Raw genomic sequence first — 16,800 nt, 5'->3', positions numbered from 1 at the left:
CCCCAGGTTCCCGCCCCAGGGCGAGCCAGGGCCCCCAGCATTACCGCCCCACCTGGCCACCGCCGCAGCCCGCACTCGCAGCCTGCCCGAGCTGCAGCAAGCCAGCGGCCCCTCCCGGGGGTGGGGTTTCGGCTCCCACACCCACACCCCCTCCGCCTTTGTTGCAGTGTCCCCCAGGACCACCCCCTCTGTGCCTCGGCTTCCACGTCCTGGGGGCTAAACTAGGGGCCTGGGTTTCGGGAAAGGGGTTCGGCGGCGCCAGGACGCTCGCGGGCTCCAGGACGTAGCGAGGGGCTGGGAGGAGGGAGCGGAACCCTGAGCCGCGGGGGCCGCTGCTGCAGAAGGGGGAGGAGAATGGGGAGGAGCTGGGGGGCAGGCTGTCGGGGAAGGAGGGGTCTTAAGGGGCGGCGAGGCCAGGTCGGATTTCCTCTGAGGCTGGCGATCGGCGAAGCTCCCACCTTCCCTTAGAGCTCGCTGCAGCCGCCTGCCCCCGCGCCCTCCGGAGACCGGAACGGGACCATGGTGAGAGCGGGGTTTGCTGCGCGGAGCCGAGCGCACTGGCCCGACCCCTCTGGGCGGCCGAGGGTGGCCGGGCGGAGGGAGCGAGCCTCCGAGGCACGAGGAAGTTTCCGAGGTCGACACGGGGCCCGGTGCCTTCACTCTCGCTCTTGTCTTTTCCGCAGATGTGGACACGCTGGCTCGCGCTCGCGCTGGTGGCGGTCGCCTGGGTCCACGCCGAGGTAGGTGAGCCTCTGAGGAGGTCCGAACTCAGGCGCCGGGGCCGCTGGGGTCTGCGCGTCGCGCGGGCGGTGCGTGCGTCCAGGGGATGCTCTCCCCGGGTAGGACTGGGAGTTTCCATCTGCCGGGTGAGGGGGGCGCTCGGAGCAGAAATGCTGCTTACAAAACTTAAACCTAAAAATCAGGAAAAGTAGTTTGGGCCGTCAGCGGGAACCCCCCCGCGGCTAATATGGAGGGAGAGTGGGGAGGGGGAGAGAGGACGAGCAGGGCCGATTGGGATGCAGGCGGCAACAAGAGCAGGAGCCGAGTTTAAAAAGGCGCCTGAGTTCTTTCCTTCACTTAAGAGGAAATTGAGAATAGTTGGAGACTTTTCCCTTCCGAGTCTGTCTCCCGGGGGAGGGGGGTCGGGGGATCGCAAGAGACTCTTTCTTTAGGGCGGGATATTTTTTTTCTTTTATAAAGTAAAATGATGACTCTCTGGGTTTTTTTTTTTCTTTTTTTGTAAAGTGCCCTCGGATTTTGCGTTATTATCAGAGCCAAATAACGGCCTTTTAAAATCTCAATTTTTTTCTTAAACTGGCGTTGCGCAAGTATGAGTGATCCATTGCTCTGCTCTCTGAGGGCTCTAAGTTTCCAGTCAAAGTATTTCAGCGCCTTTTGGGTAATGTTTTCTTTTCAACTCCAGTGACCTTCCTGAGACACTACAAACAAACCAACAAACCCTTCGCTCACAAGCCCCTCCATTAACTCAAAGGTTTATGGACAGAAAATAAACAATTATAAATTCCCTGGGCTCTAGTCTCCAGAAAAGTGAGGTCAGAAACCAAACATTTGATAATTATGGCAGGAAATGTGGAAGGAATTAAAAAGCATGAGGGAGAAGAAATGGAATGTACATTACAAAAGAAATAGCTCCCTGGTGGGTGGTTATTCTCCCTCTTTGAATTTTTTTTCTTCATATTACAGTTTAGCCCCACCCTTAGTATCACAGCTTGACTGCCCAGAAAAGTCATAAAAGCCTGCAAGGTCTTCCCGATTAAAAAAAAAAAATACACATTATACTGAACTCTCATTTAATTCACTACCACACTTTTGGTTGATCTGGAAACACGTGCTGTTTTTACTCACAATGAAATAAAAATAGCTAATATTTTTTGGATATCTACTTTGTGTTGTAATAAAACTCCATTTGAGTGATGGGGAAACTAAGTCAGAAAGGTCATGTAATTTACCTAGTGTTCTAAGTTGTTAAATGGTAGGAGTGGGATTTGAACACAGTCAGGCATCGCACCCCAGGCTCTTAACCACTGTCTCACACAAGGACTTCATATTTGCTATGTACTTCTTATATAGCAGACATTGGTTGGGCTGCATGCCTCATTTCTTTTAAAGCTTCCCAGAACCTTGTAGGGTCAGTTTTTTATCCACAATTTACAGAGGAAGAAACAGGTTCCGGAGACTAGGTAACCTGCCCGAGGTCTCACAGCTAGTTCTTAGGAAGGATCTGAACCCAGCTCCTTCCACTGGTGGAGCTCATCTTGAACTCCAGATCTGCTTCTAATGCATTTTGTTCTCCAGGGTTTGAGTTTGAGGGAGGATCCTTCACTGGCTGATTTAGTCCTGGCTGAGAAACAGCCTTCCATCCCTGCTGTTGCCCTCAAAAGGCTGCTGTAGTCCGTTGATGGACGAGGTGAATCCCTGGTTTGTTTTACTGCAGGTTTAGGAATTGCCAGCTAGTGTGTGAAATCGCTCTGTGAACTGGAGTGCACATTTGAGGAGTGAGGATGCCATAGGTTCACTCACCGCAAGGCTCTGTAGCCCAAGGTCTGGGATCTATTCTCCCAAGCTGTTTGTACTATACGCCCCCCCACCCCCCACCCCCAGTGCATTGCAGGGAAAAGCTTAGCCCTCATAGGAAGTTCCCCCAGCAGCAATTTCCTGCTTGAGGTGGAAGAGCAGAAAGTACTCTCACAGAATTCCCAAGACAAAATCGTGGGGAAAGAGGCAAAATCAAGAAGTGCTGAGGCATGAAAACGGAGGAAGTGGTGCAGAAAGAAGGTTGTGAACTCAGGGTATGTGAGGAGTAGGTATGATGTAGCTTTCATTTCATGACTCCATATTATTAAGGATTATTTTTTTTATCAATACAATCTCTTGGTATCTGACCCTGGTAACATTTGGCAAGTTTTTAATCAGTGTTTTAATAATAATAAATGAAAAGGTAGATTAGCCCTAGCAATTTGGATATTACTTTCAGCATTTTATCGTGTAGTTAATGGTGCTTTTGCAGTGGAATTTTTTTCCTTGTTAGCTGCAACAACATATAGCAAACAAAGCCAAGTAATGGTATTTACTGTTCTTATTGACATGAATTCACTTTAGTAGACTTTAGGGCTGAAATCGTACAAATATTGTTGAACTTTTAAAATGAAATTTAAAAAACAAACTTAGTTTTCTTGGTGCTTTTTGATTTAATACAAGCACAAGGATTCAATTCAGCATATTTTTAAAGTATGTGATTGCACAACAAATTATGCTGATAGTTGAAGAAGCCAAGTCTTTGGAATAGTAGTAGACCTCTAGAATCAGGTGTCCCTAGCTTGAGAAAAGGTGGTTGTCGTCATTATTAGTGCCAGTCTGTAAATCCTGTTTGGTTAGATTCAAGAAACTATTAACAAATCTCATTAAGGAAAGTGTTATATTTTTAATGTTTTTCATGGTCTCTTGGCACCTCAGGGTTGATTTTTTGACTGCTTCCTCTTTTTCTTTCTTTTTGTCTTAATACTTAAGGCAGCCTCCATCAAAATTCCATCCCATCCACTTGAGCTCACAGCCATGTACTCTTTAGAGTCTGCTTGAAACGGGGTGTTGGCACATATCTCTTGATGAGTATATATTAGTATCTGCAATGGACAAGGAATGGGGGGTTGCAGCGGCAGAGCAAGCTACCTTGTTTCAGAATATTTTGGGAGGGGGCTAGGTGGGCCTGCTCACTCTTCCTTCACCCATCCCCCTCCCATTGAGAATTACTGCAGTTCACTGCGAGGTGTGGATAGTGGAGGCTGGGAAAGGTTGCCATGTGCCCTTGAGTCTCAGGAGGTGGTGGGTATGAGTCTACTTTAACACCAAAAGGCAGCGTTGGCAAGTGTCCAAGCACACTCCACTCTCCGTTGGTGGTTATCTCTGCTGGCACTCTGATTTCCAACATTCAAGGTCTATAAATTCATCATGATAAGTCACAAGTACAGGAGACTGATTCACAAATCAGAACACTCATTCCAGTAAGGGAATACTTAACCTACGAACTGTGAGTGCATCGTTTAAGATAATAGCAGCAAGAACAATAACAATTATACAGATAGGCAAGAAGATTCCTAGGGCATTGTCCCTCTGAAGCCAGGTTTCATAACCTCATTTATACCCTGTTATCAACATACGGTTAAGCAACCACCAGGGGTATTATTGGCAGATGTGGGGTCTCCTCTTTATTCTTTAGAATTATTCTAATAGTGGATTCAGGAAGGCCTAGAGTGTGATTTTCCCATTTTGCCTTGATTTTCCCCGCATCCTCTGACTGCTTCTTGAAGCTACGGAAAAAACTAGGATTTTAATATCCATCTTGTACATTAACCACTATCTCTTGTTTGTTTATCCTTTGGCAAATAAACTCCTTGCTGTGATTCTGGAGACCATTGTTAGAAATTGGGATGTTAAAACATGGCAGTGACTCTGCTGAATAGCCAAAACAGATGGACAAGCACCCTGCAAATTGAGGCCCTGGATGTTGAGACTGTCTTTAGAAAGGACCTGTCACAATTCCCATAGACATCTCTGGATTGGGTAATGGAAAGCAGGAGTCCATTCTCAGGCTCAGAGGAATGAGTTTGGGAAGAGCTGTGAGGTGGGGGCATGGGCTGCTATGAATGTAATGTCGCAAAGAAGAAAATAAAGTCTTCAAAGTCAGTGAGGTAGGAAGACACATGTTTCCAGGAGAACAGGGAAAGGATGAGCTGTAAATGCCAGTGGTCACACATGGAGGATTGAAAACATCATGGTGTCTTTTTCCTGCTCCTTTTCAAATAAATGGACATCCAGACAGAAATTTCTAGTAGCCACAAATAGTATTAGCTTAAGGACACCAGATATTATAGGACTGAAAAACAACTTATACTTAGATGGGTTCATTTTGTAAGCTATGTGACTGATGTCCTGTAGGTCAAATGCATACTTTTCTCTAAGGTTCCATCTTCTGTCACTTGTGACTTTGGCTTGGGGTGCTTTCTCCAAGAGTGAGTCATTAACAGCACAGGCCTTCACTTCACGGTGCCCATTAGTCAGTATTCCCTGATGTAGGCTGAGCGTGCCCTACACAGGGCAGAGTCATGGATGTCACAGCAAGCATAGCTATGTCAGGGTCATAGCAAGACATGGTCTCTGCCCTCAGGTTGCTTACAATCTAATGGTGGGCCGTTAGATTTAAACTGTGGCAGCTATAACGTATATTATTATAACTACATGATGAACAACCATCTTCATTATTATTATTGCTTTTTTTTACATTAACAGGGACTTCCCCTGGTTTTTAAAGTTATTTTACATTAATACAATGCACAAATCTTTAATGTATAGTTTGATGAGCTTTCACATGTGAATATACCCATGTAGCCACCACCCAATCAAGACTGAGGGAGCTGGTACAGTAGGGAGGCTGTGAACTCAGGGTGTGTGGAAACAGTTAAAATGAAAAAAAAGTGAGGTATAGATATGATCGAGGTTACGTTTCATCACTTGATGATCATTAATTATCATTTAATTAGTCCAGTCTCTTGATGTCTGTCCCTACTAACATTTGGCAAGCTTTTAGTTCATGATTTAACAATAATGAACCTTTAATAATTCATGAAAAGGTAAATGAACCCTCGCCATGTGAGACTTGCACTTTGGATATTATTTTAAGCGTTTTTAACTTGTAGTTAACAGTGCTTGCAGTAGAAAATTGTTTTCCTTGTTAGCTACAAAAACATAGCAAACACAGTTAAATACAGTCTTTATTGACATGAATTCATTTTAGCAAACTTTGTATAGCTGACTTGACTGTTTTGCTGATGGATATTTCAGGGCTCCATATAATCTACGCTGAGAAACCAAATCAAGGAAAGAAAAACTCAGATAATTCTGTTTGACCACTTTGCCCTGGTCATTATTACTTTTAAAGGGACTCTACATAAGATGCCTATCACATTATGAAAGCTAAAAACTTAAAGCCTACTACATACCTAACAAGAGGAAAAGAGTTAAGAGTTAACAGCAATATATTCCACTAAAAGTTATGTTTACAAAAAATTTAAGGCTCCGGCAAATGATTATCATTTAAATTAAAAAGCAGAACACCCCCCCCCACTCCAATGCCTATCCTCACAACTATGTAACAATTTATAGAGAAGTATGACAAAATGTCTTAAAATCCATCATGAGGATTCTTGTGACATCTCACCTTTTTCGAGAGGAATTTATCCTTCTAATATATGCTATTTTATTTAAATAAGAAAGTGCTATTTTCTGATAAAATATGGAAATTAAATATGTTCATAAAAAGCTCAGAGAATATAGAAAAAACTAGAGCAACGAATAAAGTTGCCCATAATTCTACCACCTAAAGATAAACTAGCCCTTCATCCCTCCTTTCAGAGAAATTATCAAAATCAATTAACAGATGTATGTGATATGCCTACTAGACACTGTAAGCAGTGAAAATTGGTGCCTCCCAACACTATGATAAATCGCCTGCAGAGATGGAACAAACATGGTGTGCATGTCACCACTACCCTCTCCCTTACCCATGGCAGACCTCACTAATCAATCAGAATTCTTCCTTCTGAGCCTGGAGGAGGTTAGAAAACCCTTCTCAGCAATGCTGTAGACAGCCACTAGCAGTTACTCTGTGTGTGAGATAAAAGACATTTTGCCTTTTCTGCTGGAAAAGTCAATCCAATTTGACAGACATTGGTATATCTTTAGCCAGAATTAAGATGATTAGAAGGCAGAGTTTGGGACTATGTGAAACAACAACAACATGGGGTAATAGGTGATGGAACTAGGGTAGCAAATGGATGAAAATGTCGAGAAAACAGCAGTTTGTTCCTGGCTCAAGCTTCTAAGTTCTCTAGATGAGTTCGACCACCTTAAACATGTAAGCCAAACTCTCTAATACTGGCCATCAACAAAAATATGAGAATTTTCTTGGCTCTTCTGCTGGAGTAAATAGTTGTTCTTGCTAAGGCTCTAAGAGCTGCTGCTGTCATAGATAACAGCTTCTGCATTAGCAGCCGCCTGGCAAGAAACTGCTAAATGGAAAGCTCTCTGGGTAGTTGGAGTACAAAATATATCCTGTAAATCTGCATTTTCTGCTGTGGTTGGAGGATTTCCATGTACTCTCTTTGCAGACTTTTTATATGCTCATTTGGAAGCCATCACTAGTAAGCTATTCCCAGGATTGTCTGAATTTATGACCTTTAAAATGTTTCCTGTATAATCCCAGACACTATTTGTGACCAACTAAGCTGTTGCCAAAACAAGTCATGTGACACATGGCAAAAGCATGATATGTTGCAGGCCCGGTTTATACGTATGTGTGGCATGGGATGTTGGCTTGAGGTAGGGAAAATGTCTTTTACTACTTTTTATCGTATTCAAGATTTAAAATCCTGTGTCTGAGGCAAAATTTGTCTTATTCCACAGTCTGTCATTCTGTCCCTCAGTGATAGTAAATGAATGTAATTTATTGATCTACAGCAGTGCCAGTTATACCAATCACTCTGCACATATACTGCTATTAAGAATAGTGTGGAACTAAAAGCAGTACCATGTTGGTCCCTATTCTGAAGTAGCTGCTACCACCTTAGCTACTGTACAGCTCAAATGGACCTGGCCGTTAGGGGACCAAATCTTTGGCATTCACAGAAATTACCACCCGCTTCCTCACCTCTTGCTGCTGGTGCAGAAATCCCTGAAATGCAGCTGTGGGATGGATGCCTTCTCAGAATTTGAGAGGCTCCAAGGGAGCTGCTGGGGCCATTTTCAGGCTGTTCACCTTGACCACTTGACCAGTCTGTCCAGTAGGTGGCAGCTTTTTGTGTGGAACTTCATCTGAAATTGTGTCTGTTCTTGGAGTGCTAGCGCTTTTCTCTTATTTCTTGTTTTCATGTCACTCAAGCCTTCTACTGAGTTCCTTTCTTCATTCTCTTCTCTTGTTCTCATATCTGGGTGTTTCCAAGTCTTACCTTTTACATGGACCCTGTTACAGAACTTTCTTATTAAGAAGAACATAGTGAAAGAGTCCTTGATTTAGAAGTCCTGCTCTTTCCCTTTCTTGCTAATGTTACCTTTTTAAAGCCACCTAATTAATATCTCTGACTTGCAGCCTCAGTTAAGAGCAAGGGCTTTGGGGTAATGAATAGGTTTGAATTCTGGCCTTGTCGAGCTGTGAAACCATGAGCAAATTACTTTACCTCCCTGAGCTTACTTTCTCCATTTGTAAAATGAATAATGGCTAGACGTCTCTCTTGCCTATCAATCCAATTAGATAATAGAAAAGCCTCTTCTCCTCATAGCACACAGCCAACACCAAACACTTGCAAAAAAGAAGTGCATCTTAAGAGTCCCTACTGGGCACTGATAAAGAATGTTTTTAACTCTAATGATTTCAACAAGAGAATTCTCAGTTTACACATTAACATTCACTAGGCATTGTCTGTATTTGTACAACCTGTGCACTGGCTCAGGTTGTTGTTCTGTTCACTGATTTATCGTTGAGAGGAAGTATAGTGTAATGGTTTAGCACTCAGGCCTTGAAGCTATATTACCTGAGTTTAAATCCTAGCGTAGCCCTTATTAGCCCTGTGAACTTGGGGAAAATACTTAACCTCTCTGGGTCTGTTTCCTCATCTATAAAATGGGCTTAATATGGAGTATTTACCCCATAAGTTAGTTGTGAGAATCAAGTAAGCTATTCCATGTAAAGCAATTAGAAGAGTGGTTTGGCACACAGAGTACAGTAAATGTTAGCTATTATTATCAAGCTTGTGGCATCTCTACTTATTGGAAGAGCTCCAAAAGCTATGGTGTGTGTGTGTGTGTGTGTGTGTTTGCACACTCGCATGTGCTCATGGCTGGCAGAACTCCCCTTGCTTCCTTTATTCTCTCCAGAGATTAAGGATCACCTTTCAAAAGACAACTGGAATATTTATTTCAGTGGATGCTTTGACGCCCAGAATTCATATCAGAACCCTTGCCTCTACTGAGCCAATCTTGCCTTCAAACTTCCAGCATTTCCTCTGTGAAGCCACAGCTCTGTCATTCCTCCGGGAAAAGAGTTAAGGACTCATTGAGCACCTTCCTGGCACAGGCAGTGCATGTTGTAAGCCAGCATAGGTTTTTCCTGAAGACTGAGTGAACAAGGCAGAGAACTGGAAAGGGAAGAAGAGTGAGAAAAGGCAAAAAAGAGAGGTGATAAAACTCCCCTGGAATTTTTCCAGATTCAGTTTTTCTCCTGTGTCCACCCTTCTTACACATGGAGGTGGCCACCAGATATCTTGGATTTTTTGTGGGATTTGTCATTTGCATATTCTTGCTGTAGTCCCCGTAGCACAGCCTGTCCCTGTGCCACAAATACTCAATTTGGGGTTTAGAAAATAATGATCAGGCAAAGGAATAGAACCCTTTGCTTTCACTGTTTGAAAAATAAATACCGGGCTTCCCTGGTGGCGCAGTGGTTGAGAGTCCGCCTGCCGATGCAGGGGACGCGGGTTCGTGCCCCGGTCCAGGAGGATCCCACGTGCCGCGGAGCGGCTGGGCCCGTGAGCCATGGCCGCTGAGACTGTGCGTCCGGAGCCTGTGCTCCGCAACAGGAGAGGCCACAACAGTGAGAGGCCCACGTACCGCAAAAAAAAAAAAGAAAGAAAGAAAAATAAATACCTTCTGTCAAAGACAGGGTAAGAAGTATCCCTGGAGCAGGCTGATTTGTCCGTTTGGGAACCAAGGCAGTGCTTCGGGTGTTTTGCACACAAATTTGAGTCCTCTGCTGGGCGCTGCTGTGTCTGGCAGCCAGCCCTGACTGCAGCGTCACGTGGCCACCAATTCCCAGGCCCCGGAGCCTGGTTTCTTTATTGCTCCCTGCGTTGCTCTCTTCATCTTTTCCCTCTGCCTTCTTGTCTTTCCTTTTCTTTCTCATCTCCTTCCTCCACCATAACAAAGAGGTCATCGTGGAGTGTTTGGGCTGCATTTTCGGAGCTGCCAAAACATACACAGAGCACCAGGTTCACATTTCATGCAGAGAGAAAGCTGCACAAAATCTTGACGCGTTATTTTGCTTCAACCATCTGGGACAAAGTAACAGTTCTCCAAGTAAACTCGAGGAAGGAAAGGTTTCCTGTTCTCTATCAGGCACTGAGTTAATGCTGGTGACTAAGACACAGACCTGTCCCCAAGGAGCTTGCGGTCCACTGAGGGAGGCACACAGGGCGGAGTGACCCAGCATGGTAAGTGCTAGGACAGGGCTGACAACGTAACCCAGCACTGGGGGTTGCGGGAAGGCCTCACAGAGGGTGTGCCCCCAAGCTGAGCCCCAAGTATGAGTGGTGTTAGCCAGACAACAGCAGGGAGAGGGAAGGAGCCTTATCTAACTCTCACAACATGATGATGCTGTTACTATAATCTTCATTTATCAGTGAAGAAACCATGGCTCAGGAGATCGTTAGTTACCCCAAATCAGTCACCTAGTAAATCGTAAAGCCAGGATACAAACCCAGGACTTCCAACTCTCAAGGAAGGCAAATACCCTGTGTTCAAGTGTGCTTAAGGTCCACTGAGTCTTATTTCTGAATGTGACTTTGAAAACAAAGACCTTTTCTCTCTAGGTTATATGGACTCAAAAACAACTGCACAGGCTCTGTCATTTAACTCTTCATGCTCTATCAGCTGCAAGTGCCTGGATCAATACTTGAGGCCTGGTCATGGTCATTCTGGCCACATCGACATGGGCATGGCCTCACCTTGGTTCGGGTCCAGGTGCTTCTTTGACCCACATTGAAGTACAGTATAGTTGTTCCATCAGAGCACTTGCCTCATAATGGTCAGTGACTCAGGAGCTGCTTTAAAACAGTTTCTTTGTCCTTCAGATGTATTCACAACGATTCCACGTTGAATAAGACCAAACTGCAAGACAGCTCTAAGACTCCAGCTAAGTGTCTGGGTATGGTTGTTCAGACTGTCGACTGCACAAAAGTGGCTGGCCAAGGGAGCCACCTGGGCTGACTCCGTCCTGCACTCTGCTTACCAGTCTCTCTGCCCTATCCTGGGCCTTGTCTGCCCACCCAGAGGGAGAACCACCTTTTTTCTAACCGATGGTGCAGAGCTTCCCAGACCCAACATTTTCTCTCAGATATAAGATGCTTATTTGACTATGGTGGCCATTTCTCCTCTGTACATTTTGTAAATTGATATCATTCAGAGTCTTAGAAAGCTTTCATAACAGGCCTCCACCAAAAGCCAGTTCTGTATTTTTGTGGATTTTCCTCATGGATTACCTAAGATGATACAAATGGAAATTTTTAAAAATCTGTCCTTTTACAACCAGAAATGTGCTACTTTTGGCTCTTGCCCAACTCAATTTAGTTTGGGAACTATGATTCCCCAGGAATTGAGAAAAGCATTCCTAGCTTCCCCTGGATTGCTGGATTAGCACAACTTCCCTCAGCCCACAGCTGAATTCCAGCGCCGAGGAAGAAACGTCTTAGACAGAGTGAACTCCCAGCCTGGAGCCTGTCAGAGGTTGTGTCATGTGTTTGCCTTAGCTGAATAAAAAGCAAGCAGGCTTTCTGGCCTTACTCCCCCTCCTCCCCACACCCCCCTCTGGAGAGGCCGGTTAAAGTCTAGACAGTGTCTGCTTGGCAGTGAGCCTTTTCAGCACAGTCTGCACAGTTCTGCAGCTCTGACTTGGGTTGCCTCTCTTCACTCATTCCCTGCCCCCTCGCCCCCGCTTTCTTAGCCTTAAACTGTCTCAGGGGACTGGCATGAGCCTCACATGTAAGAAGCAGGTGAATGAAGTTATGAGACCGTCAGGATTCAGCTGTCTTGAGAGGTTCAGAGTTGAGAAAATATCAGCAGTGCTGGCTGCATCTGTGGCTGAGTTTACAGAGATTCCGTGATGTGAGCCAGGTTCCAACAAGCCTCCATTTATTGGCCAGAGATGGGCTGGAGGGAACCCAGGACAGGCAGTGGCACCCGGGTAATGAGCCTTGTGCGGTCCTTGGTGGAGTGAACTTGGGCAAGTCACTGGGCCCCTCATCTGCAAAATATGGGGGTTAGAGTAGGGGAGCTCTCAAACCCGCTCTGAAATCCTATCCATATAAAAGGAGGCAGACATTTTAGGTTGGATTGTCAAAGTATTCTACTTAATGGAGTTAAGATGTTTGATTAGCTCTTGTCTTAATTGACGGCCCAAGGAGGAGCAGTTTGAAAGAGAAGCTGGCCCAGGAATGGGAACAGAGAACGAGTAAAAAGCAGGAGGCGTTTTGTGTCCCTTGCTTTCTCCTGTGTGCATTGAATGAAATATAAACGGTACGTCACGTGGCACCCGAACAGTCTTCATGCCCAGAAATCCCAGTTGCTGTCTATTCTACAGAAAGGAATCACTTGATTTTTCCACTTTAGAAAGCAGCTAATCCACAACACTGGGCAAGAAATTAAGGATGCTGGGTCTTCTTGGGGTTGAGCAAGGAATCTTTTTTTAAAAAAGAAGACAACCCAAGATTCCAAAACGTGCAACTTGAGCTTTTACTGAACTTACAAAAAAACAAAAACAAAACTTTCTTCTGACCTTTGTAAATGTTCACATTTTCTTTTCAAAATAATGATGCAATATTGAAACAGCTTACAAAAATCGTTGTCTGAAAGCGTTGCATGGACCCTATTTTGTTTTCCAGAACTCTTCTTGCCTTCTCACCATGTTGCCTGGCCCATGACCAGGATCCTGGGTTTCCTCAACAGGAATTGATGAAGTTCCTGCCCTGGTCCCCATGCCTTCTCTCTAAATCGGTTCAGGGCTCTTGTTACAGCTGAAGGCACTGCTCTTTGGCCTTGACCTCAGTGGTTAAATCAAGTGACTTGAGAGGGTGAATGCAGTAAGGAAGCAGAGGCCAGCACAGATGTTTTAGTCCTGTTTAATGCTTGGTACCTCAACTGCACTCTAGTTCCTGAATCCCACTAGACAATCCCAGTATGCTAAACTCTGCTGACCTTTGGTTCTGAATTGGGGGGCCAGCCCAGTGCTGTCTGTGGCTTTCCTAATAAGGCCACTTGTACAGTGTCAGAATTGAATTCAAATTGGCTGTTCTCCAGGGTAGACTATATACACAGAGACACCCATAAATTTTACTACTTAACTGACTTAAGTTTCACTACTTGGAGAATGTGACCATCTACTAATAGACTACAATACACTCCCCTCACAAATACACTCCCCTCACAAAAACAAATTCCTGTGGAAACTAAAGAAGAGAAGCATATATGTTATTAAATTTCCCTTAATTTGATTGTTGTGTTTAATCTAGTTTGGTACTTAACTTCTGTTATAATGTCCTGATTTCTTTCTGAGCCTAATGATATAGATCAGTGTTTATTTTTGTGGTTGTGAAGTTTGCTTGTTAACTTAATCAATGTATGTCATTCATTCATTCATTCATTCCCTACCTCATTCCAAGAATAAGAAGTATGTTTTTCTTCTCAAATTCTATGGCTAGCATGTCCTACTAGTTTTTGTTAGGGTCACGCTAAATAGACATTTTCCATTTTGGTAAAGGACTCAAGTTTATGGCATAACAGTTGCAACAGAGAAAAATAAAATGGATGGAGAACTTAAAATTCCTGATGACTCACCACCATACCTGGCTCATCTAGATTTTAATGTGAAATTGACACACGAGTGTGGAATTCCTATTAGAGCAGCTACAACCTTTGAAGCAGAATTCCAGATGCCTGCACTGAGCCCAGACTCAGACATACCAGAGTTCCCGTCATTGTCAGGGTCCCTATCAGGAGGACCCAGGTGTGGCTTCTGGAGGCCCCAACCCAGCTCGCAACACCTTCTTGGGAACGGTGGCAGAATTCACAAATGCTCAGAACAGTCAGCTTCACTTTTCCAAGGGCATTCCCATCCTTGGGTCTTCACCATATGCTGTGATTACAATGCTACAATTAATTGGAGCAGGCTGAGGTCTACATCAGAAGCAGGAAATTCACCTGGCTTCTCCTTAGAGTCCTTAGGATCTTTCAGGAATCTGTTCGTTTGTGCTTTGTCCCCCCTACCCCTCCTCTAGTCTTCTGTCCTTGGCATTTTCTTTCATTTCTTAGCCTGTGTGGCCTTGGCCTTGCCAGCAGCCACATGCAGAGAAGCAGACTTCCCTAGTTTAGCTCTTTATTTTAAGGGTAAAGCCTTTCACTTTATGCATTAATTGGCGTCTGTATCATGTTGAACAAAAGAGTAATTTTCTGCGTGGCATCAAGGGCTGGCTAATGATCAAAGAAAACCCCAGCACAAGGATATCCACTTCAGGTAGGAGTTTGTTTGGGATTTCTCAATTTCCTTTCCTGGGGGATGGGACTAGAAGGGAGAATGGGATTGGGAAGTGTTTTGAGCAGAGGCCAGACATTCAAGTCTTTGCTAAATGTTGGGTAAAATAAATTCAGTACCCACTGCAGACTTATTTCTTAATAAAATTTTCTAAGCTGTCTGTGGGCCGTATCGTTTAAAGGGCAGTTAAAAAGTTAACAGTTTTCTCTCTGAGAAATACAACTGGAAAAGAGTCTGTGTTTTTCTTTGTTTTCTGTAAAAGAACGGGTATAATATAACCTGGATGATAATAAGAAACTGTATTTTTTTGTTTGTTATATGCCCTATCTAGGCTTTCTCTTTTTTTACATAAAAATAAAGAAACCATGAAGGTGATATGAAATCCTGTAAGAACAACCAGCGCTTGAGGATTATTAACCCTGCTATGTTGGTCATTTGACAGCTTAGGTAATTGCATTTTCCCTCTAAATTCCCTTTACACATCTGATCAAACAGAAGGCTCTTCATTTCTTGCCTAAGTTGTTTCATTGAATTGCTGTGTGAATTAGAGAGCAAGCTGGGTTCCTCCCTGGGGTCTATATTTGAGTTGGTGATTGGGTTATTTTTCTAAGTAATGCTATCATTATTTGGCCTAGGGTAAATAGCATTGTCATTTAGTGACCATAATTACTCACATTACAGTGGCCTGGAGTGCAAAGACCTCCTCATTCCCCAATGATCTGTTTAACTCCAGGAAAGTCTTCTCTCTAACCAGGTTGGTGAAGTGAGCGTGTGTGTGTGTGTGTGTGTGTGTGTGTGTGTGTGTGTGTGTGTGTCTACATTACCAGTCTGTGGATTTACATGTGACAACAGCCATATTCAGAAAGTCATGACATTCTCTTTGAGGGAGAGACAAAGGATTCTAAGACCAAGGGTGTTCAAGGCATGGAACTGTCCTAAAACAGTTTCTTGTTTAGAAATGCGTGGAGTAAATAGGAAGAAGGAAAGTAGTGTTGGGGAAGACTGCAGGGAGAGGAAGGAGGCGGTGATGGGCGTGGGAGACGCTCACCGTTAGCTATAGTTGGGTACGTAAAGGAAGAAGGGGTGATAAAGTGAAGAATATCTGGCTTTTATCTTAAATGCTTTGTGAGGAAATACTGTGAGTGAACTCTGCTGATACATACGATCAGAAAAGAAAGGTGACTTTTTACTAAATGAATGTGTGGACCATAAGCAAAACTCACAACAGCAAATGATAATGCACAAGATGTAAATTAAAACAGTGCGTGTATATAGTGTGTATAGCAAGGGAGATAATGGTACAAAGTACCTTATGTAAGGTAAGTGCTCAATAAATAGTAGCTGCTATTCTCTTGTTGCTTGAATTCCAGGGGAGAGTAGAACTACAGGGGGAGACATACAGAGCCTAAACCCATGTTTCTCAAACTGAGTACTGAGTGATGTTAATATATGTGCTTGGTTAAATGGTCTTTTAGTTGCAAGACTTCAGACCCTTATAACGTTCCTGTGCATTATTTATCTTCCTCTCTAAAAGAAAGTACTATAAGCAATGTTTTCCAGACATTTCACCACAGAAAACCAGTTTGAAAAATACCATAAATATTTAAAGGCTAGTGGAACAGTTTGGAAGTATGGGTCAATTCTAGACAGATTTCCATAAGCAGAGTCTGTTTACCCCAGGTCTTAGTGAGCTTGGTGAACTCACTTCCTAAACTATAATTCAATTTCGTGAAGAAGGCTTGGGACTCATCGGGATCCCAGGGCCAGTCTGACAGAAGATTCTTCTGAGCCTGACTCTAGACTGGACCATTGGCATGTCCATGTCTATACCTACCTAGAACTGGCTGGGGTTTTTTATTATCAGCTTGAAGTATCCAGGAATCTTCCTTTTGATTTTTCACTTGCCCCATCCGTACCCAGTCAGTCCATCAGCAAATTCTGTCGGCTCTGCTGTCAGAGTATATCACCTCTCTATTGACTGTTCCGTCTCCATGACCACCACCTTAGTCCATGCCGCCATCATTTTGTACTTGGGCTATTGCAGTAGCATCCTAGCTGCTCTACCCCTTTGCCCTCTAGCTTTCTCCATCTACTTCTCTGCACAGCAACCTGAGCGATCTTCATAAAGCACTTATATAATCACGTCACTCTTCTATGTAAAACCCTCCACTAGCCCTCATCTCATTAAGAATAAAATATAAACTTCTTACCCGTGCCTACAGGGCCCTACATGCTCAAGCCCTTGCTTGCTTTTTCTAGCTCACCTCTCATTGCTCTCCCTGTTGGGCCCTGTGTCACAGCCACAGTGACCTTTCTTCTGGTCCAGGAACATGACAAATTCCACCCTGCTTCAGAACCCTCACACTTTCCTTCTGTCTGAATTGCTCCATTCATCCCTCAGGTCTCGGCTCGAAAGAGTGTTTCCTAACCACTCG

At 44.0% G+C, this 16,800-nt stretch overlaps 1 protein-coding gene across 1 annotated transcript in view; it reads left to right on the top strand.

The window, feature by feature from the left end:
• Window positions 1–401: 401 nt before the first annotated feature.
• Window positions 402–16,800, top strand: part of FSTL1 (follistatin like 1) — a 50,756-nt gene continuing 34,357 nt past the window's right edge. The window contains exons 1-2 of the mRNA XM_024769343.1: window positions 402–522; window positions 684–740. Of these exons, the coding sequence (XP_024625111.1) occupies window positions 520–522; window positions 684–740 (60 nt within the window). The 5' untranslated portion in view covers window positions 402–519. The remainder of the gene's footprint in view (window positions 523–683; window positions 741–16,800) is intronic.

The sequence above is a fragment of the Neophocaena asiaeorientalis genome, unplaced genomic scaffold (genome assembly GCF_003031525.2).
Source record: "Neophocaena asiaeorientalis asiaeorientalis breed wild unplaced genomic scaffold, Neophocaena_asiaeorientalis_V1.1 scaffold671, whole genome shotgun sequence".
Taxonomy (NCBI): Eukaryota; Metazoa; Chordata; class Mammalia; order Artiodactyla; family Phocoenidae; genus Neophocaena; species Neophocaena asiaeorientalis.
Note: the sequence above shows the minus strand (reverse complement) of the source record. Positions and strands in the feature narration are given on the sequence as shown.